The sequence below is a fragment of the Bubalus kerabau genome, chromosome 19 (assembly GCF_029407905.1).
Source record: "Bubalus kerabau isolate K-KA32 ecotype Philippines breed swamp buffalo chromosome 19, PCC_UOA_SB_1v2, whole genome shotgun sequence".
In the NCBI taxonomy this organism is placed as follows: domain Eukaryota; kingdom Metazoa; phylum Chordata; class Mammalia; order Artiodactyla; family Bovidae; genus Bubalus; species Bubalus kerabau.
Window position 1 is genome coordinate 67,966,647 of NC_073642.1, and position 27,479 is coordinate 67,994,125.

At 45.8% G+C, this 27,479-nt stretch overlaps 1 protein-coding gene across 2 annotated transcripts in view; it reads left to right on the plus strand.

Annotated features, from left to right (window-relative positions):
- The window catches only part of RCOR1 (REST corepressor 1), a 124,283-nt gene extending 97,825 nt beyond the window's left edge, over positions 1-26,458 (plus strand). The window contains exons 4-13 of one of the 2 annotated variants that reach the window (XR_008705630.1): positions 2,997-3,049; positions 4,447-4,608; positions 5,218-5,336; positions 7,593-7,671; positions 12,692-12,886; positions 17,928-18,005; positions 18,224-18,281; positions 18,968-19,194; positions 22,408-22,504; positions 23,297-26,458. Coding sequence is in view for 1 of the 2 variants with exons in the window: in XM_055556637.1 (XP_055412612.1) it covers positions 2,997-3,049; positions 4,447-4,608; positions 5,218-5,336; positions 7,593-7,671; positions 12,692-12,886; positions 17,928-18,005; positions 18,224-18,281; positions 18,968-19,194; positions 22,408-22,449 (1,013 nt within the window). In the remaining variant the exon portion in view is untranslated. Of the gene's footprint in view, positions 1-2,996; positions 3,050-4,446; positions 4,609-5,217; positions 5,337-7,592; positions 7,672-12,691; positions 12,887-17,927; positions 18,006-18,223; positions 18,282-18,967; positions 19,195-22,407 lie in introns of both variants that reach the window. The other variant, XM_055556637.1, reaches the window with a different exon arrangement.
- Positions 26,459-27,479: the final 1,021 nt, after the last annotated feature.

Sequence of the window (27,479 nt, forward strand, 5' to 3'; positions counted from 1 at the left end):
CCGCTAGCATCCATTCAGCAAACGTTTGTCTAACTTTCATTAAACACTGGGCAGGGGGATGATGAAAGAATGAAGAACTGGGTTTTCACTGGCAGGTATCAGACGGTAATCCTTTTCTAAGCTGCAAGGCCCCCCGTATGTTAACTTATTTCATCGGACCTTCAAGGCCAGGTGATGTCACTTCAGTAGCTGTGATACAGCTCTTTCTTCCTTTGCTTTAGGTTTGAGTTCTGAGGGTGGCCTCTGAGAACACCTAAAAGATGTGACTTAAAAAGCCACCGTATGCTGTTTGTTGTTGTTGCTCAGTCGCTAAGTCACGTCCGACTCTTTGCAACCCGATGAACTGCAGCATGCCAGGCTTCTCTGTCCTCTGTCTCCCGGAGTTTGCTCAAACTCATGTCCATTGACTCGGTGATGCCATCAACCATCTCATCCTCTGTCACCTGCTTCTCCTTTTGCCTTCAATCTTTCCCAGCATCAGGATCTTTTTCAGTGAGTCGGCTTTTCGCATCAGGTGGCCAAAGTATTGGAGCTTCAGCATCAGTCCTTCCAGTGAGTATTCAGGGTTAATTTCCTTTAGGATTGACTGGTTTGATCTTCTTGAAGTCCAAGGAACTCTTAAGAATCTTCTCCAGCACCACAGTTTAAAGCATCAATTCTTCCGTGCTCAGCCTTCTTTATGATCCAACTCTCACATCCATACATGACTACTAGAAAAACCATAGCTTTGACTATGCACACCTTTGGTGGCAAAGTGATATCTCTGCTTTTTAATATGCTATCTGGGTTTATCATAGCTTTCCTTCCAAGGAGCAAGCGTCTTTTAATTTCATGGCTATAGTCATCATCCGCAGTGATTTTTGAGCCTAAGAAAAGAAAATTTGTTACTATTTCCACTTTTCCCCCATCTATTTGCCATGAAATGATAGAACCGGATAGATCTTAGTTTTTTGCATGTTGAGTTTCAAGTCAGCTTTTTCATTCTCCTCTTTCCCCTTTATCAAGAGGCTTTTTAGTTTCTCTTCACTTTCTGCCATTAGAGTGGTGTCATCTTCATATCTGAGGTTGTTGGTATTTCTCCCGGCAATCTGTGTATAACATGGCACATGTTACACCCACATTTAGCAGCAGCAGCTGGGATCCACTGTTTTAGTCTGTTTTACTGGTCCTACCACCAGTTAATTTCTTATATAAAAACAAAAGAACAGATAAAGATAGAAAAAGCATCTAAAGGATGCTTTTGTTTCCCTTGTAAGGTTTTTAGGTAAATCTGATCAGCAACAATGGGGACCATTTTAGTGGACTCTGTTACTGATGTAGCAGACTGTGGTTCTGCCCTGAGAGGGTGGGCAGGGCAGGCTCCCAAGGGCTCCTGCCTAACAGCCGGCCTGTGTGTTTACTTGCCTAAAGATCATGTGACTGACTGGGGATCACATGACTGAATGTGTGCACACACCACACTTTCCATATCTGTTAAGGTAAGTCATAGCTTCTGGAAACCTGTATGCTCGCAGAGACTAAATAGCAGAAGTTTGAGGTGCGTTTATTGTTCATTCAGCAGATATTTATAAAAAGAAGGAACCCATAAAGCAGACCTCCAGGGCTGACCATCAGTTGACTGTAGTTTCTTTTTCTCTCTTCCTCTCACGTGTTCTTGACTTGAGCACCTCTCATTACCTGGCTTTTGTCCTCTGACCTGAGGTCCACCCCTGGGGTCTGCGGTGCCTTGGGCAGCATTTAGGCTTCTCTCAGGCAGCCATGCAGCCACCTGCTTTAGCAACCTTACTTTTCAAGGCAAAAGAACCTTCCATCATTTTTCTGTTATTTGGCATAATTTACCCTGTTGTGAAGTAATAAGCAAGGGATGTACTTTGAAACATTTCAGCCCCCAATTAAAAAATCACCAGTTTCAACTTTGGGGACAAACGAGGGCCTTTATCATTTACTGACTCTCAGGTAAATTGGAATTTTACTCAGTGGAGTAGCCAGTCAGTTTGTGAGTATATTAGATGTAAAAAAAAAAAAAAGAAACAAACAAACAAAAACAGAAAATTAGTGCCTTACTATTAAAATGCACTATATGTAGTTACTGTCTGAATTAAATTGGGTCTTTTGTCAGTGGAAAAAAATCCCCCCTGGTATTAGAACATATGCTAAAGAATTTGCATTCACTCTCATAGTTGATTTCTGTTTCCCACTTGGTGGTCAGCTTGACCGCAGCTAGGGAGGATGGTGCGGTGGAGCTGGATCACGTGCTGAGACCAGGCGCTGTGACTCTCTCAGGCGTCTTCTGCTGGCTCTGTCACCCTCAGCCTGTCCCCTCAGCTCGGGTCTGGTCGTTGCCCCTGGAAAGTGAGATCTGAGGGAAGGGCCTTAGGGCTGGAAGGTTTGCGTGTTTGTTTCCTGCAATTCTGTGCTCCCTGCGTTTTCCTTTCTGAGTTTGCCTTGCTTTTGTAGTTGGTAAGGAGAGTCACACAGGAGCAGAAGGAGGTGCTGTTGGTTACTGGTCTCTTCCTGTTCCGGGGGCAACCTGGGACGTGTAGTTCCTGGGGTTTATCTCATAGATTTTCTTTAACATGAAAGTAGGTTGCTTGCTCTTCCGTCTGAGAATAAACCCCCATTTCATATTTCTTTTTATTTATAAATAATTATGTTTTCAGGTACCAAAGTAATATTTGCTTATCATAGAAAATTTAAGTAGAACCTTGTTTTAAAAAAAGAAAAAAATTTTAAAAAAAGAAAAAACCAGAATCATAACCTCACCATCCAGAAATAAGTACTGTGAGTATTTATTTGTTCAGCCACTTCTCTGTGAGATCTATATATGTAAGATCCATAACGAGGTGACACTGTATAACGCTGCTTCGCTCCTGTCTTGCCTTTGTCTTTATCCTCGTGCGTGGCAGGCCTGAGTATATATATAGTCAACAGCAGTTCTGGTGCCCGTAGACCATGCCCTCCTGCTCTTGTTCACGGCCTCCTGTCTTGTTTTTCAGTGGATGAATACATCGCCATTGCCAAAGAGAAGCATGGGTACAACATGGAGCAGGTAACGGTGGGATTTTGTTGTTGTTAAAAATGGGTTTTATAGCTCACCTGTTAGGTGTCTCGTGTTCTGTGTGTTAGGCAGCATGGTTTCCTCATTAGCCATGTCTGGTGGTTACTGGCAGTGCTACAGGGGCTCTGATCCACTTGTTACTGCCTGAGATGAGCAGTAGAGACCCTTGGCCTGGAGGGGCGTCTGTGGGCTCCGCCGGTCCTCACTGCTCAGGTCAGCAGCGGTTCTTAGTGGGTACTTGGGCACAGTGCTTTCTTACTTGAATATATGATTTGTTTCTTGATCTTGTGGTTTCTTGACTCATGTTGTCACACTCAAGTCTACTCAGACCTGTTTTAATTGTTTTGAATCATTTTTCAGGTTGTAAAATTTTACTCAGGTGTTAAGAATTGTTTGGAGCCAATTAATGAGAAATCCACAAGATTAATTTTTCTCCAGAAGCATGATATCTTATTTCAACCTTATTTTTAGTTACAGTTTTTTTCAGATTATCACCTTAAGTTAGATTAATACTTTCCTTTGTATTGATCTAGATTTTACAGCCTGTAAATAATCTTTTTTCATTTACCCTAATGCCCAAGGATACCACTAATTTTGGTTACATAGACGTGGACCCTTTCTTTCTGCCATGGCCTCACTTTTGGTTGTTTTATCTGGTAGAACTGTTAGGGAAGGCAGTTACAAGAAGGTAGTTCCAGAATCTTTTGAAGCAAGAAATATATGTCTCTTTCTCCAAAATCTGCGCTTGAACCTCACAGAGCTGCTTAGAAAATCATTAATTTTTCATTTTGTTTAGAAAGTGTAACTATTATTGGGTGACTGCTAAGTGCACTTGTACGAAATTTGTAAGTATTTTGGTCTCCCAAAGTATGATTATTTCCACTGTAAAGTAGAATTGCGGGGAGTTTTCTTAGAAAAGTATTCCTGAATTCTCTTGTTTCTACTTTGTTCCTTACTCATTTGTATTTTTTTTCCTTTCTGGGCTGAAAAACAGAACTCTTTATATTTGAACTTTTTAGCCAAAGAAAAACAGTGGTGTGCTTTTTGAGTCACTTTCTCTTTTCATGTCCACTGGCACTAGAGTGTGACCCTTTTACGAGCGCAGATTCCAGAGCCCGCTGCTTCTGCCATTGTCCACTGTGACCATCAGCAAGTTACTGGGTTTCTCAGGCCCCTGTATTCCAATTTGAGTCATGAGAAGATGGGGACTTACCTTGTAGGGCCTGAGATGAACGAGTTAGTGCACAGAGGGGCACACAGCAGCAGTGTCTGTGAGTTCCCATGTGTGTTTGTCAGGGTGTAAAATGTGCTCCCCCTTGCCAGCCTCATTTCCACGATGTTTTAGTCACATTATTGGTCTAAAAATTTCACTGATACTATTTTTCTAGGCTCTTGGGATGCTCTTTTGGCATAAGCATAATATTGAAAAATCATTGGCTGATTTGCCCAACTTTACCCCCTTCCCAGATGAGTGGACTGTGGAAGATAAAGTCTTATTTGAGCAAGCCTTTAGTTTTCACGGGAAAACTTTTCATAGAATCCAACAAATGGTGAGTAGGTGAGACCACTGTGTGTGTGTGCCAGTGCCCCAGTAGGGCCGCCCTCCTCCAGTGTGAAAGATCCTGTGTTTGGTGCAGTGGGAGCTGCTGGGTGGGCAACATTTCCCCGCACCTCCCCGCTTGATAGCCCCTCGGCCCAGCTCTCGGGTCAGGACTGCCCAGAGTGTCCTGAGAGAAAGGGTCTCTGATGGGGAGTGGGTGAGGCGCGGCATCGGAGGCACTGTCTCCCCGAGGAGTTCTGCCGATCCCTCACGTTTTAGAATGGTATTTGGTGGACTCCTACCATGAGCACTAATTGACGGTCACATTAGTGCTAAAATGAATTCCTTAAAAAACAACCTAGAAATTGTTAGAAGCTTCAGCTATGTGAAAACCCTGATTCATCTTAAACTGACTCTGCAGTCTTTCATGGGCCAAGTTTCACTTGGAGTCAAAACTTCAGTCGTTTGAAACTGTATCGATGAGGGTTCTGTGAATTCAGAGAAAAATGACTGTGACTTACGACATTTCTGAATATGTGAGCATGATCCTTACGAAATATATATACACACATTTGATCTTTAAAGATTAAATCTGAACCAGCTCATCTCTTCTGTCTAGCTTCCTGATAAATCTATAGCAAGTCTGGTGAAGTTCTACTACTCCTGGAAGAAGACGAGGACTAAAACCAGCGTGATGGACCGCCACGCTCGGAGACAGAAGCGTGAGCGGGAGGAGAGGTCAGTAGGCATGGGTGGTGTCCCAGCCGTCCGGGGAGCTCTGACGGCCCTGGAGTCTCTAGGAGCAGGTGGACACACAGAGGAAAGGGAGGGGAACCAGTTTCCCCAGGGCCTTCAGAGTGGACCCAAAATTTACACAGATGAGCTGCGTTCAGGGTGTTAATGTTCTGAAGGCATCTTTCCTCAGCACTCTGCAGTCACAGTGAGTGAACTTCCCCACCCGTTCCTCTCTTCCCCTTAGAGGGGTGTATCCTTTAGCAAAAAGGAATCTCTAAATTCCCGGGTTGAAATTTACTCATGTACTTCTGCAGGATTCAGCTGACATGTTTTTATGACTGATTTGTTAAAAATCTGCAGTTTAGATTTCCTTCCTCCCTTTCTCGACCATCTGTTCTGTGTATGTGAGCGAGAGTGCTGGTAGGGGATCCTTTTATGACTTCTTTATAAGGAGCTTAGTCTTAAGGACAGCTCAGTGTGCAGGACACACCTGAGACGCCACACCCGCAGCCTTTTGTACAGCAGAGGCATGGAAGCGGCCTGTGCTCACCCACAGAAGTGGGTTCTGGTCTCAGTGAGAGGCCTGCTGGTGGGGTCCATGCACTCATCCCCAGGCCTCTGTCTCCTCAGGTCTGAAGGCAAGACACAGAATGGGTTTTGTGTTAGTGGGAATATAGGTGGCTTTTAAAAATTATGTTTCTATATTACTTTTATAAATTAACAATGCAAAAATAAAATGAAGGAATAAAGTAAACTCTATGATCTTCATGGCCCTGTCTCAGAAGAGTGTTTTATGATTTCAAATGAAAGGAATGATGTGTGGGGACAAGTCGATAATCGGGTGTCACTTCTGGAGAATTCTAAGGTCTGGGCACAAGTATAAAATGAGAGCAATGTGAAGAACATGTGCAGAGCTCTTTCCAGCTATAAGATTCTGTGAAATTGTTGACCTTGACAGTCTGCATATTTTTTGGTCTGTATCACGTGTAACCAGTGGGTCTGTTTATGGGTCAGTACTCTGTAACCAAAGAAAAGCAGCAAACTATTGAATTTGTTTTTAGTGTTAGCAACTTTTGATTAACATTTTTTGTTTTTATTATACCTTAGGTTTAATTCACTGTTTGTGAAATAAATCTATTACTACAAACAGGTGCAGTTTACTAAGCTGAAACCAGAATTAAATCTAAAAAAGAAAGATTGGGGTTTGTCATCCTTGAGGGTGGAACCATATGGTTTGGCGAACATGCCCGGGTTCTCACTTTCCGTCCGCCTAAGGGTGCTCCTGTCTGCCCTGTGCACCTGCAGCACCATCAGGAAGCAGACAGAGGAGGGACACGGGCCCCTGGAAGACCCCAGGAGACAGCTGACTTTCTGGCGGGACCTGCCTGTGAAGGGAATGGCAGGGCCAGGGAGAATCCCCTCCGCCCCCAGCCCTTTCTCCTCTCAGCGCCTTCCTCAGCCAGAACTGCTTACAGTGTGGGCCTGGGTGAGATAGAAGAGGATGGGGTGTCAGTGGGCGTCCTACCGGGGTGGGCCCATGAGACAAGGGGTGTTGACACTTGAAGCCCTGAGTGCTGTGCCACCAGCCCTGCTCAGCTGGCTTTAGCTGCGGGCAGACAAGGCAGGTGTCTGGCCTCTGGAAGCCGTCATGTTCATTTTTTGTAAAGCTCCTACCCCGGACAGAGCTTTTTTTGTTTTTTTAATACTTCATGGAAGAATATAAACAAAAGCATTTGAAGCACCGTATCGGTATGAGCATTCTTTTTGAAGTTCACTTTGAGTTTTTCAGGCCACCAGAAACCTTCTCAAATTCTCAGAATTGTGTAGCTGTGGGTACACAGATGGGACATGAAAATGAGTTTTTACTTGTGGGTGAATTTATTCTCAATATCATGAACCTGTATTCTTGAATAATTTCTCAGTTATATCTAATGATCATGTCCTGGTCCTCTACTAGATAATTAAGGAGAATTAAAGTCTTAAATTTGATATTTTTAGTTGAGAGAAAACACTTTACAAATATAAAGTGACAATGTTCTAGGCTTGGTTTGGGAGGTAGAAACCTATTTCAATAGCTTTTTTAATCATTTAGACTAAAAGAACTATGGCGTTGGTATTTTATTTGAATTGTAAAAACATTTTTCTCAACATTCTGAAAACATATACTAATTTTATATTAAATCAATTTCTTGCTTATATTTGTATATTAAATAGAATTAGCACAAAATAATCTTCCAGTAACTTGTTTTTGTCTTCCAGTGAGGATGAACTGGAAGAAACAAATGGAAATAACGCCATTGACATGGAGATTGATCAAAACAAGGAAAGCAAAAAGGAGGTATTTTTTTCCCTAGTATTATTAAGGCAAATACATTTCATTTACTAGTTTCAAAGTAAAGCATTCTTTTTCCTTAGTCTACTTAATATATTAAGTGCCACGTAGGAGACTTCCCTGGTGGCTTCTCTGGTGGCTCAGATGGTAAAAGTGTCTGCCTACAATGCGGGAGACCCGGGTTCGATCCCTGGGTTGGGAACATGCCGTGGAGAAGGAAATGGCAGCCCACTCCAGTATTCTTGCCTGGGAAATCCCATGGACAGAGGAGCCTGGCAGGCTACAGTCCATGGGGTCACAAAGAGTTGGACACGACTGAGCAACTTCACTTTCACTTTCAGGAGACATCATGGTATGTATGAGTTTTTAAACAATATTACCAATAACCTCAGATATGCAGATGACACCACCCTTATGGCAGAAAGTGAAGAGGAACTAAAAAGCCTCTTGATGAAAGTGAAAGAGAAGAGTGAAAAAGTTGGCTTAAAGCTCAACATTCAGAAAACGAAGATCATGGCATCTGGTCCCATCACTTCATGGGAAATAGATGGGGAAACAGTATCAGACTTTATTTTTGGGGCTCTGAAATCACTGCAGATGGTGATTTCAGCCATGAAATTAAAAGATACTTACTCCTTGGAAGGAAAGTTATGACCAACCTAGATAGCATATTCAAAAGCAGAGCCATTACTTTGCCAACAAAGGTCCGTCTAGTCAAGGCTATGGTTTTTCCAGTGATCATGTATGGATGTGAAAGTTGGACTGTGAAGAAAGCTGAGCTCTGAAGAATTGATGCTTTTGAACTGTGGTGTTGGAGAAGACTCTTGAGAGTCCCTTGGACTGCAAGGAGATCCAGCCAGTCCATGCTAAAGGAGATCAGTCCTGGGATTTCTTTGGAAGGAATGATGCTAAAGCTGAAACTCCAGTACTTTGGCCACCTCATGCAAAGAGTTGACTCATTGGAAAAGAGTCTGATGCTGGGAGGGATTGGGGGCAGGAGGAGAAGGGGATGACAGAGGATGAGATGGCTGGATGGCATCACTGACTCGATGGACATAGTTTGGGTGAACTCCAGGAGTTGGTGATGGACAGGGAGGCCTGGCATGTTGCAAATTCATGGGGTCGCAAAGAGTCGGACACGACTGAGTGACTGAACTGAACTGAACTGAATCTTGCTTTATAGAACTTAAGAGTTTTGTTTGCCAAGAAATATAAGAAAGGAAGCCTTAAAGGGGAAGATGGCATTAATGAGAGGTTTTCTGTAGGGTAGCAGTCCTCACTGCCCTCTTTGCTGGGCACTCGCTCAGCAGGTTAGAAAGGGGCTTCTTGCCCTCCTCTCAGCCCTTGGGCTCCTTCCTCCTGTGGGCGCCCGGGGCCTGTGTCCTCTGGGTCATGGAGAAGCTTTAATCTCTCTCATGTTTTAAAAACCATGATGCCAGAGGTTTTTAGTCTCTGGATTCAAGAGACCCACAAACCCCTACAATTATATATGACTTTGGGGGGTATATTTATAGCATTTATTTATTATAAACTGTTCACTGAGAACAATGCGGTATCTGGGTGATCTTAGCCTTTGAAATGAGGGTGATAAACTTGGATTCTTTTTTTGCTGATTCATAACTGAATAAAGCACATGTAGGATCCCTGAGGACCCTCTGAGGACACCAGGCCTTGTCACTGTGGCCCAGTGGAAACCCTCACAATACAGACCTCCCTGCAGGCGGCCCCTGATGCGGCCCCCACCACCTGGGCAGGGGTCCCACGCCCTCTGGTGTCCGTCCGCTGGAGTCCCATTCAGGCTGGAGTGTGGAATCCCAGCATTGGTATTACTTGTACATGTGTTCAAATAAGTGTCTGTTGTTTCATTACAATCTAAAAGTTTCTGTCTCAGAAGGTACTGAAGTATGAAAAAAACAAAAGAGTCTAGACATACCTAAACTAAAAATATACCAGTAATAAATGCTTTTTTATAGATATGTAGGAAATAACAGCTAAACAAAAGGGGAAAAATGAAAATGATTTATAACATCATCACCCTTTATCAGGTCTTCGGTAAAGAAGCCGCCTGCCAATGCAGGAGTGAAAGTGAAAGTTGCTCAGGCGACCCCATGGACTATACAGTCCACGGAATTCTCCAGGCCAGAATACTGGAGTGGGTAGCCTTTCCCTTCTCCAGGGGATCTTCCCAACCCAGGGATCAAACCCAGGTCTCCAGCATTGTAGGCAGATTCTTTACCAGCTGAGCCACAAGGGACGCCCAAGAAAACTGGAGTGGGTAGCCTATCCCTTCTCCAGCAGATCTTCCCGACCCAGGAATCTGACTCGGTCTCCTCCACCGCAGGCAGATTCTTTACCAGCTGAGTCACCAGGGAAACCTACCAGTGCAGGAGGCATGGGTTTAATCCCTGGGTCAGGGAGATTCCCTGGAGGGGGAAATGGCAACCCACTCCAGTATTCTTTCCTAGAGAATCCCATGGACACAGGAGATGTGGGATGTGGGACACAGTCCATGGGGATGCAAAGAGTCCGACATGACTGAAGCGACTAAGCACCTACCCATTATCACTGTTAACATTTTGGTGACTCTTTGAGATGACCTTCTTTGTAAAATATGTGTGTGTGTGCCTGCTCAGTCACTTCAGTCATGTCTGACTCTTTGCCACCCCATGGACTGTAGCCCGCCAGGCTTCTCTGTCCATGGATTCTCCAAGCAAGAATACTGAAGTGGGTTGCCATATTATATAGTTCCCTGTGCTATGTTTTTGGACCATGTTTTCGCATTAAATATATAAAGCTTGTCCCTGCTAGTCCCAAACTCCCAATCCAACCACCTCTCCCCCCAGCAGCCACAAGTCTGTTCTGTATATGATTCTGTTTGTTTCATAGATAAGGTCATTTGTGTTCTATTTTAGATTTCACATATAAATGAAATCGTGTGATACTTGTCTCTCTCTGTGTTGCTTCACTTCGTATGATAATCTCTCGTTGCATTCATGTTGTGGCAGATAGCATTGTTTCCTTCTTACGGCTGAGGAGTCGTCTTCCGCTCTTCCCCAATAGCACATTGGACGCTTCCGACCTGGGGGGTCTCATCGTCCGGTGTCATGTCTATTTGCCTTTTTATGCAGTTCGTGAGGTTCTCATGGCGAGTATACTCGCCGTGGGGCGTGGGGCAGGGGGGTGGTGCGCCATCCCCTCTTCCAGTGGATCACGTTTTGTCAGAACTCTGCTGTGACCCATCCGTCTTGGGTGGCCCTGCACAGCATGGTGTGTAGCTTCGTTGAGTTAAACGAGCCGTTCACTGTGATAAGGTGGTGATTCCGGTGTATTTGTACCACGTCTTGTTTTATCCCTTCATCTTGTCAGTGGACGCTTGGGTTGTCTCCACGTCTTGTCTGTTGTGAATAGTGCTGCTGTGAAGAGAGGGGTGCATGTATCTTTCGGATTACAGATTTGTCCTTATATGTGCCCAGGAGCGGGGTCACTGGACCACATGGCAACACTGTTTCTAGTTTCTTGAGGAGTGCTACTGCTAAACCTTGATGCATTTTTATGTCGAATATATTTGTATGCATAGCAGTATGTTTGTTAATCTGTCATACAAATCTTTTATAATTGAGTTAATTTATACAAATTTTTAACAGTCTTTTCCCTATAATTAATGCTGAAATCTGATATCATAACTACATATTTGTGCACTTAATTTTTTCTATTAGAATTAATTTCTGGAAGTTGAATTATTGAGTCAAAATGTTCTAGATATATTCTTAAGGCTTCTTTTGGCATAGTATATTTATTATCAAATAGGAAACTGGTCATACTCTCTGGATGGCACTCTCACCAGTGATCTATATGAGTGCCCAGATCATTTTAAGGATTAGTTAAATTACATTGTTTGCGAAATCAAATTGAACTTGCAGTTTTTAGTAAGCTTTTTTTTGATGCATTGTTATTTATTAGGTTCTTCAGTGGAACATTTTAAATGAAAGAGAAGAGGCTTGGTTTTATATTAATTTCTATAATTCTTATTTATATAGCACAGTTTCTGATTTGAAAAGGAAAATGGTTAGTTTCTTCCTTAGTTTCTTAGCTTCTTAACATGCTGAAATGTGTGAACACAGACCTGGTCAGTCGGTGATCTACACTGACCGTGCTGTTACAGAGCACAGGTTATTGCTGACTCAGATTTTTATGTCTTGTTTATTACCACTTGTTTGAGAGCTTATTGCTACCCTCATAGTCTGCATGGTCTTTTTATCTGTCTTAAAATGTGAAGCAACAAGCTTGAATGTATTTTCAGCTTTACCAGCCAGTGTTAACAGACTAACAAGATGTCAGTTAACCTAAACTTCTTGTTAAAATGATTACCGATGGATGTTATCCTTTCCTTGCCAAGATGTGAGTGCATTTCATTTCCAAAGGTTTTGGTTTTAGAAAGAGCATTTTAAAAAATAAGCAGCAGTCACACATTTCTAAATGACAGCTTATAGTTTTGAAGCAGGTTACATGCCATGAAAAATGTGTCATCCCAAAAAAGGGGTATATGAACAAGTTTCATATTGAAGTTTTTATTTTTATAGCCTTCTATCAAGATTTAAGGAGTTTAAATGGATCCTTATAGAAGTGCTGAGTCATTTTTTTCTTTCTGTGGCCGTATGTCTGTCCACATTGCTGGGGGCTGTTAGGATGAGCTCATTCCTTATTCGTATATGTACAGCTCACCAGAAGGGAGCACAGGTTATTTTTTTTTCCTGTATCCCTCCCAGAAGCTGGGAATGCTTCTTGTCAGAGGTTTATAGAATAAAGATGTATCTGTAAAGGAAGGAAGTGGAGTCCACTTTGAGTTGTTTATTTAGCTAATGTTCTTTGTCTGTTAACTGTGTTTTAGAATTTGTGGATGGTTATTTTGGTATGGTATGGTATATGTCTTAGATTGTTTGGAGCCATGTTAAAATATGCTTATTGCTATTCATTTGGCATTTTAATTTTTTCACTTTCTCATTTATCAAATATGTGTACCATGCAGGTGCCCCCTACTGAGACGATTCCTCAGATCAAAAAGGAAAAACATAGTACTCAAGCTAAAAATAGAGCAAAAAGGAAACCTCCAAAAGGAATGTTTCTTTCTCAAGAAGACGTGGAGGCTGTTTCTGCCAATGCCACTGCTGCTACCACGGTGCTGAGACAACTGGACCTGGAGCTGGTGTCGATCAAACGACAGGTGCCGTGCACCCCGTCCTGGAGAAGAGCGCCCTGCACTGCAGCCATGCTCTCGCTGCTCACTCGCTTCACAAGTCTCAGAGGGGTGTTCTGTTTCTAAGGAATTGGGCAGAGGATCTTAGGCCCATTGGTTTTTTTTTCTCCTAACTTAACCATGAAATTGAAATTTTCCGTATCTGTATCAATCTAGATACAGATCTCAGTGATTTTCATAACATGAGCACACCCACGTAGCCTCTATCTGGTCAAGACCTGGAACATGGTCTCCGGCACCCCGTTGGTCTCTCCTTTGTCCCTGCTCCTGTCTTACTTGGAGTCTGGGTTGTCCCCTGTTGACTGTTGCTGGGTGCTGACAGGAGCGAGGTTTATGTGCCTCTTGGTGCGCTGTGTGTGTGTGCTTGTTGGAGACACCCTCAGGGTGCAGTTGCCAGGTTGTTGCGTGTGCACACGTCCAGCGCTAGAGAACTGTCTCCCAGGCTGATTGTGTCACTTTATGTGAGTGTTGGTTGCACCCTGGCAGGATTTCCTAATCGTAGCACAGCTGACTTTTTGGGCCAGTTAACTCTCTTTGTGGGAAGTTGTTCTGTGTCTTGCAGGACATTTAGCAGCAGCTTTGGCTTCCACCCACTGGACACCAGCAGCACCTCCCCCCACCACTCTATTGTGCCCACGTTGTGGAATTATGGGGCTGGCAGGGGGTTGTCTCACGTTCCCATTGGAGGCCTGCCTTTTTACGCACTCAGTGGCATCTTTTTTTTTCCTTAGTATTTATTTTGCTGCACCAGGTCTTGGTTGTGGCATGCGAATTCTTAGTGCGGCTGTGGGATCTAGTTCCCTGACCAGGGGTCGAACCTGGACCCCCTGCATTGGGAGTACGGAGTCTTAGCCACTGAACTGCCCCCAGCCCCTCCTAGTGGTATCTTTGATGAACTGATGCTCTTAGTCTTGAGGTGGTCCAGTTTCTTGTTCTTGTCTTGTGTGGTGGGTACTCGCGAGTTCTGTTAGGAACCCTTCCTGAGGTCATGAGGCACTGTGTTACAAGCTTGGTTTTGCCTTTTGCGTTTTGATCTTCAGTTTACCTGGAATGTTTTTCTTTGTTACGTGTGGGGTGGTTTTTTTTATCCACATGAATATCTAGTTTACCAAGCGCTATTCATTAAAAACTGCCCTCTTCCTGTTAGAAGGCTGTGGGACCTTTGTTTTAAATCTAGTGTCCATCGTGTGTATGGGTCGGGTCTGGAGTTGGGTTTCTCCTTTCTTCAGTAGCACTGCATGGTCCTGACGATACACAGATTATAAATGGCACTTCATGGTAGGGGAGTCTTCCAACGTTGTCATGGATCCCTGCCCTTGTGTTTCCATATAAAACTTAGAATCACCTTCTCAATTTCCAGAAAAGTAATTTTACTAGAGTTTGGGATGCTGTTGAATCTATAGATCAAGGTAGAGAGTTAACATCTTCTCGCCCACGAACATGATTTGTCCCCGCACTTCTGTGATCTTGTTTCTTCCAAAATTTTGTAGTTCTTGATGGGAACAAGTCTTCTGTTTCTTTTATTGGAGTTACTCCTACATGTTTGGTACTTTTTTGGTGCTCTTGTAAAGAATAGTGCTTCTAAAATGAATCCTTTCCTGATTATTTGTGCCCCGTGTGGGAAATGACTCGTCCTTTTGGTCTGATTTTGCACAGAAGTCAAGCTGAGAAGTCAGCCGAGTGGCCCAGTGTTGTCCTTGCCTTAGTCATCTCCCCTGACCCCCACCCTGACTTGAAGGTGAACTGTGGACTGGCAGTTCTCGCCGCTTGGATGAGATGAGAAGAGCAGGGTGGCCTGCTTCCTCTGGTGCAGGAGGCGCACAACCCAGGACCGAGCCAGCCCCACGGACTCACGGGCTTGGCTATCTGTCCCAGCTGCTGGCAGAGCTGTATTCTAATCTTAGGAGAATCAGTTAATCTCTCTGGGCCTCTTCTCAAACAAGGAGATTGCTCCTTGTCTGCCTGATGGTACAGGATACATGAGGACTTGTAGGCTGTGTGTGTGTGGAGAGGGCTCTCTGATTAGGGCCGGGGCTCCCCTCTGCATTTCATCTCCCTCTCCCGGGGCTTCAGTCCCGTGGCCAGGTGAGTTTCTGATGCTTGCTGTGCAGTATCAACATGGAAAGGGGATGAGACCCTTCCACACAGAGCTCTTACTGGTAGATAGAGAGCCTTCAGTTTTCAGAGCCAGGATCAAGAGCAAGAATGTTTTATTTAAAGGTAGCTGCCCAGAGTTGACATTACTAAAGAGCGAATTCTCAGAGTCTTCAGTTCCTGGGAGATGAGGCCAGTTGTTTGCCTTTTGCACCCTTTAGCTCTCCTGCCCGCTGCACTCCCAGACGGCCATGGTGGTCAGTCACATGGTGGGCCCCCACGTCTGGTCGTATGTGTGGGACACATTCATCCGATGGTAACAGAAAACGTGACTAACAATGGCCCAAACAGTGAGCTGTTTGTTTGTTTCTTTTTTATTTTTATAAAATAGCAAGAAATTCCAACATCAGTGGTTGCTGGTTAGTTCCTCTGCTCAGTGCTGCTCTCGGAGGCCCCAGATTCTTTCAGAGTTTCCTGCATCCTTAGCTTTTAGGGTTTTCATCTTGCTTGTGGCCTCATGCTGGACACTGCTGAAGCCATTTCATCACCTTTGTGTCTCTGTTCAGGGCAGTAAGAAGAGGGGGGCAAGCGGAGCTGTCTCTTTCAGCAGGAAAAGCTCTTGCCTCCCCAGAACCTCCTAGACGTTCTGTGCACCAGGGCTCTGCAGCCCAGCTCCTCCTAGCTCCAGGGAGATCCTCAGTTGCTGTCAAAGATACAAGTGAGATGGGGACTGGGGACAGGTTAGCCAGCAGACACTGCCTGTTGCATCAGGACTTGCTGGGTGCAGGGAGTGAAAAGGCCTGACATTAGAGAAGAATCACTAAATACTCAGTAAAGCAGGAAAAAGAAAGTTGTGTTCAGCCAGGAGCCCTCGGTAAGACCCCAAGCCAAATGGACTGCTTTGTTTGGTTCTTTTTTCCATGCTGGTTACTTTCTTATCCTGTGTCTTATCCAGCTTGTTGCCACTCTGGCTTCCTTTCCAGTTGGCATAATTCTGTCAACTAACCCCTATTCTTGCACTTACTAGTAAACACAAATGATTAGAAGAAGGCCTGTAAGGTAAATGAGAATATTGAGCTAACTTTTAGTTCAGAACTTGTAGATATTTTACCTTGTAGCTTGTAGCCACTCATTTAATGTCTATGCTTTTTTATCCACTGATTTTAGAAGATGCATGTGTTACTTAAACAGATTGGTCTCCTTGGAAGATGCATGTCACTTAATCCCAGTGCAATATAGATAGATAGATAGATCTCACACACTGTCTCAGCTTTGTATCATATAAACAGCCAGCTAGAATGAATAGAGTAACTGGAGTGCCTGAGGAGAGGGGGAAACATGTCATCCCTGACTTGAGAATTTGCTCATTGTATATTGGAAGTTTGTAGGCTTCATTTTCAGAATTCAGGGAATGTAATCTGAGTGCCTTGCAGTATTTTGTGGTTTGTTGGTAACTGCAAGGTCTGAGAAGAATCTAAGATTTTGCTCTATATTATCAGAGAGTGTTCTATTAACTAATGCTGGTCTGAGAGCTTGGAATTACTTACTCTGAATAAGTTTCGGGTATTTTCTTCTGATTTATATACCTTTTCAAAATAAACTAAAGCAAATTTCAGTAAAGCATGGTCCTAGTTTATGGTTTTTACTGTAGAGTAAATTTTGTGCATGTTTCCAGTATTTTTCTTTTCAGTTGTTTTTGTGTTCTGACTTGGCACTGTTATCAAAAGGTGTGGAGTGGGCTGCATGACGGGTAGACTATGAGGCCCTTCTAAAGGCAGACAGGGTCGGTTCTGGTCCTTAGGAGTGCTGGTCTTATTTACTTGCCTGCTGGTCCCATAGCATCAAGAAATCTTTCCTGTATTCCTCCCCCGCTACCCGATGCCTTTAAACCTTTGAGAAGTAAAACACAGGAGGAAAGGATCTGTGAAACTGGAAATCAGTGAAATCTAAGTAGTTGAAAGTGGGATTTTTGAAAATTGTATAAGTATGAAAAGTTTTAGAGAGGCAAGTATTAGAAGTGCCCACATGACAGCATCTCCACCCATCTCCCAGCTCTTCCCTGGCTCTGAGAGTGCTGCTTTTCATTTGCCTAGGGCACTTTCTGGTCACAAAATGTTTTTGGTGTTTCCCTTGGAAAAATGAACCTGTTCCTCTGCTTGCTTTCTTATTTGCCCAAGTGATATTCAAGAATGAAAGTGCCAGGGCCGGAGTTCCCCTGGTGCTTGGCACAGAAATTCCCCTCCACCTAGAGCGGAATGAGAAGGGCCCCATCTGTGACCCTACTTGCTCAAGAGTCCGAGCAGAATTAAGGAGCAGCCCTGGATTGATGGAATGGTTTGTCCTGTTGTGTCTTTCTTTTGATTAGGCAAGCTCAGTGAAAGATTAGGTCCACTGAATCAAAGCAAGAATGTGGAAAAGATAATTTGTGAGAAAATGAAGAAGTTACAGTTGCTCAAAATAAGATCGTGGAAAAATAGCTTTTCCCTCCCCATTAAAGAAGTCTGAAGGGTGGGCTTCTGCTTTTACTCTGCCTGCTCTGCTCCCCCAGCCCCACTCTGTGTGGTGGGGGCCCAGGCGTGGTGTCGACGTCAGATTCAGATTGTGCCTTCTGTTGCCCAGGTGGGCGCCTGTGAACGAGCTATTGGATTAGGATTGTGTGTGCAGGAACCTTCTTGCCACCATCCCTTCCTTGTTTGTTTCTTGTTTGTTGCCCTCAGCAAGTTAATTAAAACATCTATTAATAGTTAGCTGCTCTCAAAGGATGCAATAGGGGCCTTGTATTTGGGGCTGTCATATAGACCAGGAACTTCTTTCCTCTTAGCTTTTTGTTTCTTTTAACTTTCATAGTTTTGTTTTCTTTTCATACCTTTATAAAAGTCTTTCATTTTTAAAATGAGAATCTTGTTTCTCTTAGATTCAGAATATTAAACAGACGAATAGTGCTCTAAAAGAAAAACTTGATGGTGGAATAGAACCATACCGACTTCCAGAGGTAAGATTATGTAAATATCATCTTTGAAGTCACACCTGAGTTTATGTGTTTAAGAATTTACTGTGTCTCCAGTACACATCTTCTAGAAGGAAAGGTATAGACATCCTTCATTATAACCCTAGCTGATGTTAACATTCTGATATAAGATTGATTAATCCTCATAAGGACACGCCCGCGCCTAAATGTAGTATGCTAACAGCACTCATTTGGATGTCCAGGTCATTCAGAAATGCAACGCCCGCTGGACCACGGAAGAGCAACTGCTCGCTGTACAAGGTAGGAAGCTTGTGCTTATAAACGTAGAAGCTCTGCTTATAAACAGAGAGCTTAGGCAGAGCAGTCGCCTCAGGAGGCAGTTGTGCCCCAGCCTGCTCCCAGGACATCGCTCACCTTTAACAGACTCCTGTGAGCTGACATCCTTCTAGTGAACATCATATTAGCTGAATTTCTGCGTTCCCTTTGGGCTTTGCTTTTTTCCTTTCCCGTGTCTCACAAGATGTAAAAATTAATCTGGAAGTCGCGGTGTCTAAATTTCATTTCAGCAGCTGCTTGTTGGGTTCTGAATAGTCAGAAAGGACCGATTGAGGGTTAGGGCTGTAAGGTTGGATGTAAGGTTGTTCTAGTCCTGGGACCCTGGAAAGGCCCATGTAGAATGTCCACAGCACAGGATAGCTGCTGGGTGACCTCAGTTGTACCATGTGGTGTGTGGTGAGAAGGTGCAGACCCTACACAACAGATCGCGCAGACTGTGACGGGTCTCGCACGCGGACCCATGTGACTGGTCTCGCACGCGGACTGCCGTGCTGCTCTCTTCCCATTGGTTTCTACACTAAGATAGTGTCTGCTGTTAGGAGCTCCTGTGCTGCCTTATCTGGATCAGGGGTGAGTCTCAAGTGTGTGTGTGAGTGTGTGTGTTATTATTTTTCTCTTGAGTTGAAAAAGACGCTTTCTTCCATCCTTAGCCATCAGGAAATACGGCCGAGATTTCCAGGCCATCTCAGATGTGATTGGGAACAAATCAGTGGTGCAAGTGAAAAACTTTTTTGTAAATTATCGACGCCGCTTCAACATAGATGAAGTTTTACAAGAATGGGAGGCAGAGCACGGGAAAGAAGAGAATGGTCCCAGCAACCAGAAACCTGTCAAGTCCCCAGACAGCTCCATCAAGATGCCTGAGGAGGACGACGAGGTAAGTCTGAAGACAGCTGGTCTCTGCTGGATTCATGCTCAACCTCCAGTTACTTTCTTCACTGATGACCTTTTCCAGCTGTAGAAATAGATTTAGGCTTCGGCTGTGTCAGTAATGACTCTTACCCGTAAATGCTGTAATACGTGTTGACTTTAGTCACTTCTTGGTCACTGTGTATGTTATTCACGTTTTAATTCCTGGACAGATTCTTAAGTCCACCCTACTTTCTCTAGCCACAGAATATTTCACATTACCAGTATTTCCTTAAATCAGTAACCACTTGGCCCTGAAACAATAAGTTAGAAGTGCCTTGAGGATCCGTAGAGTTCAGTCATGTGAACTGTATGTCGTCCCCTGTGAGGTGTGTGAGCTCACAGGGGCGTCTGCAAGCTCCTGGTGCGTCTCTGCTGCCACACCTCCAGCCTGGCTGCTGTTGGGGGGCCAGCGGCTGAAGGACTGATGGGGACAAGCCTAGGTCCTGGGTTGCCTGGCATTTCCAGACTGGAACTGATGTTCCTGTGACCTCCTGGGTGGTGGCACTGAGTCCACTGGCCCAGTTGGCAGAGATTGAGGGGAGGTTGCTGAGGCTGCAGGGTCCATCTGCTGCCTGCATGCTTCCTGTGGCAGGGGGCTGCCCCCTGCATGCCCACCCTTCCCCACAGACAGTGCAGAGGGCTTAGGGGGTGGGAGTGCACGGCATCCACTTTATTTTTGCATTTGTTCCCTGACATGGTGGGCTTCCCTGATAGCTCAGTTGGTAAAGAATCTGCCTGCAATGCAGGAGACCTGGGTTCGATTCCTGGGTCAGGAAGTTTCCCTGGAGAAGGGATAGGCTACTCACTCCAGTATTCTTGGGCTTCCTTTGTGGCTCAGCTGGTAAAGAATCTGCCCGCAATGCGGGAGACCTGGGTTCGATCCCTGGGTTGGGAAGATCCCCAGAGAAGGGAAAGGCTACCCACTCCAGTATTCTGGCCTGGAGAATTCTAATGTGAGGATTAATTTACTCATTACTTTATCATCAAAGTCTTCCCCAAACGAGGCAGGAAAGACTTGAAGTCACTTCTTCTGTGCTGTCCTGTGACTCTTCGCTCCCAGAGCCTGGCTGCAGGACTTGGAGGCCCCAACCTGTGCGTGCATGGGCCTTGTGAGGAGGGCGCCCTGAGAGCACAGCACTGCCAGCCACCCCCACCCCCCGCGCCCATATGCCAGTTTGAGAAAGGGCTTTGAGGCATCTACACCTCTCAGAAGAGGTCGTTTTAGAAGCATACTAATTTTATCAGACTGTTTAGATTTTGCTACCAGCAAGTATTTGCAGTCGTCTCCACAGTCTCTAGGACTGGCAGTGCAAGTGGTTCCTTGACTCACACCCACCCAGCCCTGCCTGCCCACCAACGGGACAGCACAGAAGCAAGAGAGGTGTTTTTTTCTTGGGGCAGTGACTTTATCTGACAGCTAGTTGCCCCTTTAACAACAGATTACCTTCCCTGAAGCCCTGGACTCAGTTCAGGAAGCATTGAGAACATGAGGATTACTGGGGAAGGGCCATTAGAACTTGGAGAATGAACGCTTTCTTCCAGGTCTGTTTTCTGACTTAAGGCTCATGAAGCAGAAATGAGAGGAAACTCAGATCTCTTTCCGCTTCAGGTTTCATCCCAGCCGGCCCCAGCGGAGTTAGCGTGAAAAGTGTGACCACAGGTTGAGCACCCAGAGTCGTCATTTTCTTAGGCCTGATCCGTTGATTGGCTTAATCTGTCAGCTCATGTTTCCTCCTGTCTTGCTAGCCCAGAAAGTCTGTCCTTCCGTTTCTCTAGTCCCTTTCTTCTTATGCTTCTTAAGGCGCCAGGCCTCCTGCTTTGCCACCCTGGTTTTCCAGTCTCTGTGTGTTAGCCCGCAGAAGGAAATTAATCTGTAAGGACCAGCTGCTTCTCTGTGTCCACCAAGGGCCTAAGGGAACTAGCTAATCGTCTGTCTGATCAGTGCTCAGAACTTAGTGTGCTTGTAATTTCTCCATTCCTATGGAGTCCAGCAGCTCAGAAAGATGTCTGCTGGTATCCAGCCTGCCCGCAGGTCTTACCTGTTTATGCAGTGCAGACAGATTTGAGAAGTTCGTGGTCATCTGTCAGCTGTGGGCTTTCTTCCTTTGGAGCTGAGGAGGGAGAGTAGCCCACAAGGGTTGAGCGTGTGAGACTCAGGGTTCTCTGGGGAGGGGCACAGATGGAGTCTGGGGAGGTGTCAAGAAAGGCGTGGAATGACGCTGAAGGTGACTGGTTTGGAGGTAAACATTCTCACTTAAAAGTGTAAAGCGATTGAATGTATTACTATTAAGGAGGAATTGATTTCACTAATAACAGTTCTCATAAATTGGGATTTCACCTGAAGGCACAGCTGTTTTCAGATTTTGGACTCTTAAGTTTGGCTGTTTCCTTAGAAATAAGACACCACGGGGGAGCAGCAAGCTCTGAGACCCTCGATGATCTTGAGGCCTAGGTCCAGCAGTCAGTCTTTAAAAATGAGAGTGGAGAATTAGAAAGGCCTGTGAAGTTTATACGGAGAAGGCAATGGCACCCCAGTCCAGTACTTTTGCCTGGAAAATCCCATGGACGGAGGAGCCTGGTGGGCTACAGTCCATGGGGTCGCAAAGAGTCAGACACGACTGAGCGACTTCACTTTCAACTTTTCACTTTCATGCATTGGAGAAGGAAATGGCAACCCACTCCAGTGTTCTTACCTGGAGAATCCCAGGGACAGCGGAGCCTGGTGGGCTGCCGTCTATGGGGTCACACAGAGTCGGACACAACTGACGTGACTTAGCAGCAGCAGAAGCAGCAGTGAAGTTTATAAGAAGATCCTACAGTCTTTATGTTGTAGCTGTCTGCTAAACAGGGTGGGTGCTGGGACCCCCAGCAGTGCACCTGAAGGCCCTGTGCAGGGGTCCCCTTAACCCTGTGAGGTAGACTGCAGTGTTGGGGTACCTTCTGCTGACGAGGACCCTGATAACTCGCCCCGGACACACAGCTGGAAGGGCAGAGTGGGGCCTGGAGGTCCGGGCATGTAGCCGTGGAGGCCTACTCACCTGCCCACGTGGCCTGGCACAGCCTCTGCGCCCTGGCCTGGGAGCCATGGGGCTGGAGAAGGTAGGGGGGCTGCCCCAGACCAGAGTTAGCAGCACGTTCTGGTGACCTGTCTTTGTTTCTCTGTTTCCTCCTCGCTCAGGCTGCTTCTGTTCTTGATGTCAGATATGCGTCTGCCTCCTGAGACACTCTGGTGGTTTGAGCGCTTGGTGTGGACGCCTGCATTTTCCAGGATTCAGGTACCTCCAGACTTCACCCAGCCATCCGCATCACAGCTCTGTGGACAAGCAGCTATTACCAAAAAGGCACACACTCGCAGTCCTGGGCTACACCTGCCTTAATCCTCCGCTCGTTCCTCGTGCGGGGCCGCTTCCCCGAGAGCTCTCTGTGTCTCTCACTCCGCCTCAGTGCGGGGATCCCGTGGCCTGCACGCTCCTGCGACGCCGGGGCCCGCCGCCCCCATGGAGCCCCGGCCCACCTACGGCAGCTCTTCCCCGTTGGCGGCTTCGGAACAAGGAGTCACTCGGAGGTGCGACTCTGTTCCTGCATGGCCTGCAGTCCCTACTTTGTGCATAATGTAATTTTCAGAGTAACTGTGACCCGTTGGCCTTCTGGGAAGTTTCCTTTGTTCTTTTCTGAGGCATCCACCTAAGTGATACCATGCTTCTTCAGAAATCACCGTATATTGGCAGACTGCGTCATAACCTTTATCGTGCCAAACAGCTTGATACAACTCCCCTTCCCCTCAGTGTAGGTATAATTATGGTTTATAGATTCACTTGGCTTAAATCTCTCCCCTCTCCCTGCCCGCGTGGTAGAAAGCTCACTCTCTGCACTGTCCGTGGAGGATCGTGGACCCCAGCACTCGCTGCCTTCAGCGTTGCCACCCCAGGACGGGCGCCACCCCGTCTTCTTCCCCTGCCCGCCCCCAGCTCCAAGAGTGTCCATACACTGTACCTGGTGCTTGTACATTGGGAATTGGTGCCTTCTCCTTTTGGCAACCATGTTTTCAACCCTCTTTTCTGTTTCAGTGTCTTATTTCTTCTTTAAAGTTGATTGCTTGCCAAAGATGACATCACTGAGATGAGACGGGGAGGCCTTGCTGCGGGTGCTTGACAGAGTGCAGATGCTCGGTGTCACGTGGGGCGGCAATAAGGGGCGCGAGGCTGGCCGGCGATGGTGTTCTCAAGGCTCTGTGCTCTTTGGGCGCTGTCCTCTTGGGACACCTGGCCTCTTGTCCCTCTCTCCACGCAGCCTCTTGTCTGTCACGTGCTGGCCGTGCAAACACCCCCTCCTCGATGTTACAGAACAGGCAGGGACGTGTTTGGTCACTGGTTCTAGTGAGTCCAGGTGGGAAGAAACCATCTGCAAAGGGTATGTGATGCCTTTTGGTTGGGCTGGGAACAAGTACAGATATTTAACAAATGTTCTATAACTTCCAGAATCACTTTTATTCTCTGGCCAGGCCGTGGGCCTGAAGGGGCTGAGGGTAGACTGCGCTGTGCCTCCTGGTGTGCCCCGTTCCCTGGCCTGTGGTCGGTTCAGTCTGCACTAAATATGTGGAAGGAGCTTTTTTGTTGTTGGTTTTTGCATCAATGAAGTATTTTTTGTGCTTTCAATACCAAAAAGAAAAAAATTCCAGATGCTTTAAGGCATAAACAGAATTCTTAAGAATTTGAAATATGCAATTAAAATTTGTTGTTTTGACTCCCACGCACCTTGCCTTTTTTTTTTTTTTCTTTTAAGTCAGCTGATTTTCTCTTTAGGAAGAGGGTCAGCAAGACACCTAGAATGTTTGGAATTGTACTTCTTTTTTTGAAATCTGGAGAAAGGTTATCAGAAAGGGAGTGAGACAGGACTTTCCTGGCGCCCATCACCTACCCGTCCCTGCACGCAGTGTCTGTTGGTCACGTGAGGGCTGGTGAGGAAGAGCCTCCAAGGAGCCCGGCGCCCCCGCCGCTCGTGCCAGGTGGGCTGCACAGTAACAGGGGTCACTGTGCAGGGTCCGTTTTGTTTTTCTCGTGAGCCTGCCGCCTAATTGGAACATGGCAGGAAAACACGGGCAAGAGGTGGCAGGAGTCTTGCACGTTGCTAAAAGGGGACAGTAGGCCTGGAGGCTCCTGCCGCACCTGGCCTCTTCTCCAGACCTCCTTGCTCGTTAGAGAAGCAGCGGGCACCTCGCTGCAGCGGTCTGTCTGCGAGTCGTGCTTCCTCTCTTCACCCCCAGGCTCTGTCCCTCAAGAGTCGATCCCGCTTGGCAGTGCTTCAAGGGCTGGCGCTGGTCTGTGCTGCACGCCGGGCACACTGGCAGTGCCAGGCCCGTCTGTGCTCAGACGTCCCCTGACCTGGCTCCTGGCAACAGGTGGTCTCCAGTCCCGAAGAGTCACGGTGCCGGTGTACTTGTCATCATGGCCACTGGCTTTTGGCTTTCTCGCCAAGGGAAAGGGGTGTGTTGTTTTCATTTGCTAGAAGGAAAAAAGATAGTTGTCTCTGCCTGACTGCCTTCGTTGCAGTTTCATGCATAAGATGGCACTGTGTTTTAAACTGTTTCATTACACTGTCTTTGCAATGATGTAAATGCAAGAAATCACTTCCCTTTAGAAGCGAAGTGGTTTGGTCTTATTTATGGGACGACCCTTTTTAACCAAGACTTGGGTGCGTCCGCAGGTTGTGTTTGGATGTGTAAGGGTCCATGATGACCGCTGCTTCAGATGCAGTGTTCACTTAAGCTTTGTCTTCTTAAAAATTATCAATGTGAATGTCATAATTATATATATTTTTTGTGGAAAATTTCTCCTAAGTATAAGTTATTGTGCAAAATATAGTACCATTGCAGCAAATGATAGTTTACCTTTTAGTTTAGAAATCCTGAAAGATATAAATTGTATTGCATATGCATTAAAAGTTTGTTTTATTTAATTTTATGTAGATGTGTAAAGTGTTAGGTAAACATTTTTTTCACTTACTCATTTGAACACCTTGTTACTTGAATATTGTTTTGACTGGTCTGAAACAGTGATGGATTCTGTAGGATCGCTCCGTAAGCAGGAAGCAGCCCCGCCGGCTCGTGCTGAGTGGGGAGCCGTGGGGCAGCAGCGCCGGAGTCAGCCGGACCCCGAGGTTAGGGTAGAGCCCACCTCCCCACGTCGTCTCTGTGCGTATGCGCCCACCAGACATCAGTTCCTCAAGATGGCTTTGGATAGTTTTTAATCTGCCAGATCCTTTAGTGGTCGTAAACCTCTGATCAAAAAATGAAAACGTAGTTGAGTTTGGAAAGCTGACTGTTGTCCACACGCCACTCTAAGTGTGCTCGTTGTCACTTTAATTTCAACTATGCCCTATTTTTGTCTTTCTGATTATCAGATTGTACTATTGGTATAATTGCATACCAAAAATAAGCCAAATAGTGCATTACACTAACTGGATCCCTGCTTATATGAGCAAAGGTCGGATGCAGCCAGCTCACCTGAGAGCCTCGTGTTTCTTGTCTATCCTGATCTAACCTGAGTGACCCCGGATTCAAGCTTGTGATATCAAGTGAGACTTTATCTCAAGTTGACTCGAGGTGGTTAGCTAATTTGAATCTCGTAATCTTGTGCAATGCTCAAAACAAACCCTCTGTCTGCCGCTCCCCGGGCCTCTGCAGCGCCCCCTTACAGTGAAGCACAACTGCGGTAACGTCGGTCCAGCGAAGGAAGCTCAGTACAGCCTATGCATGTTGTATGATAATGAGTGTTTACAGCCCTTCTCCTGAACTCAACTCTGTACTGGAGCGGATAGTATTCCATTATGTAGACTTATCAACTTTGCTAAGTGCTTTTTAGATTGCTTAAAAATTTTTTCAAGATTTTAAAAGATGTATAAGGTTAAGTTTGCAAATATAATGGAAATGCTGTATATCTTTTGAAGTGATAAAAATTCATGTTGGAATTTTAAAGAAAATATGTTGTAATAATGCTGTTGTAAGTAATATTTTAATGTCTCTTTTTGCCTGTTTTCTATTTCAGCACATTCATTGTGGTGAATGTTCATAGCATTATAATTGCTTAGCCATCGAATGATAACATTTGTTAGTAGAGACTGAAAAATTTATTTGTGAAATTCTGCAGAATTCATTTTTCTATTTCCAATATTTGCTGAAGTTAAATAAAAATTTTCAAGCCATTGATGTAATAAAATATGAAACAAAAGACTGTTCTGACCCTCCAGGCTCCATCAAAGCAGCAGCCCACCCTGACTGGCACCAAGTGGGCTTTCCCTGCCTCTTGCCCGGGGCTTTTGGGTTTCTGAAAGCATCCATTCCCCAGCACTGCGCACTGTGGGAGCACACGGCTAGGGTGCTTTTGTTTTTAACCTTTGGATCTACTTGAACTACATTTTTTATTTTATAATATATGATGATCTTACGGTTGGGATCAAATCAGTGGACATGAATTCGTTATGTTTGTGATAGTCGAGGACTTAAATGTATAGGTTTGATGCGGGGAAATTTTTTCCTGTTAGTGGTTTTTCGGCTCCACTGGCTTTGATGCGTGGCTGCTGACCTGAGCACAGACTGGGGGGGACAGGAGGCGAGGTGACTGCCTGTGTTGCGTCTGGTCAGCCCAGTGGGCAAGGCCCAGGCCTCAGCGCCTCTCTGAATCACATGAGGACTCTGAGTGCCCAGTGGCCATCTCTGTGGTCCTTTTTAGCCAGAATGTAGGATTTGGTTAGATAACGCTTGTATAAAAATCGGCCTTGCCTCACACAACATGTAAAACACACAGGTGGGCTCGCTCTGTGTGGTGACTTCCCTTAGCGAATGGGGTTTGCGTGACGCTTCCCAGAGGCCCTTCCCCGGCAGACACGGTCACTGCGCTGAGTGTCCGCAGAGCGTGTGTGCGGTGCTGCCGGGGATGGCCCCTGGGAAAGGAGCTCAGAGGCTCAGAGACCTCAGCACATGTCTCTGGAGGTGACTCCGGTCCAGACCCAGAGGGAGCCAGTGCCTGGGCTTTCCTCCAGGAGACCGAGAGGGTGTGCGGGCAGGGACAGAGGAGGGCACGTTGGCTGCTGGGGTGGGCCCGGTGAGGGCTGTTTGGGCTTCTGACAAAGTTCCCACTCCTCACTGCGCTGAGTTCTCCTCCTCCGTGTGTGGCACTGCTGTGTCCGAGCTCATCGGACGAGAAACACAGTGTCGCCTGCTTCTGACCCCCACTCGAGGGCCTTCCTCCATTA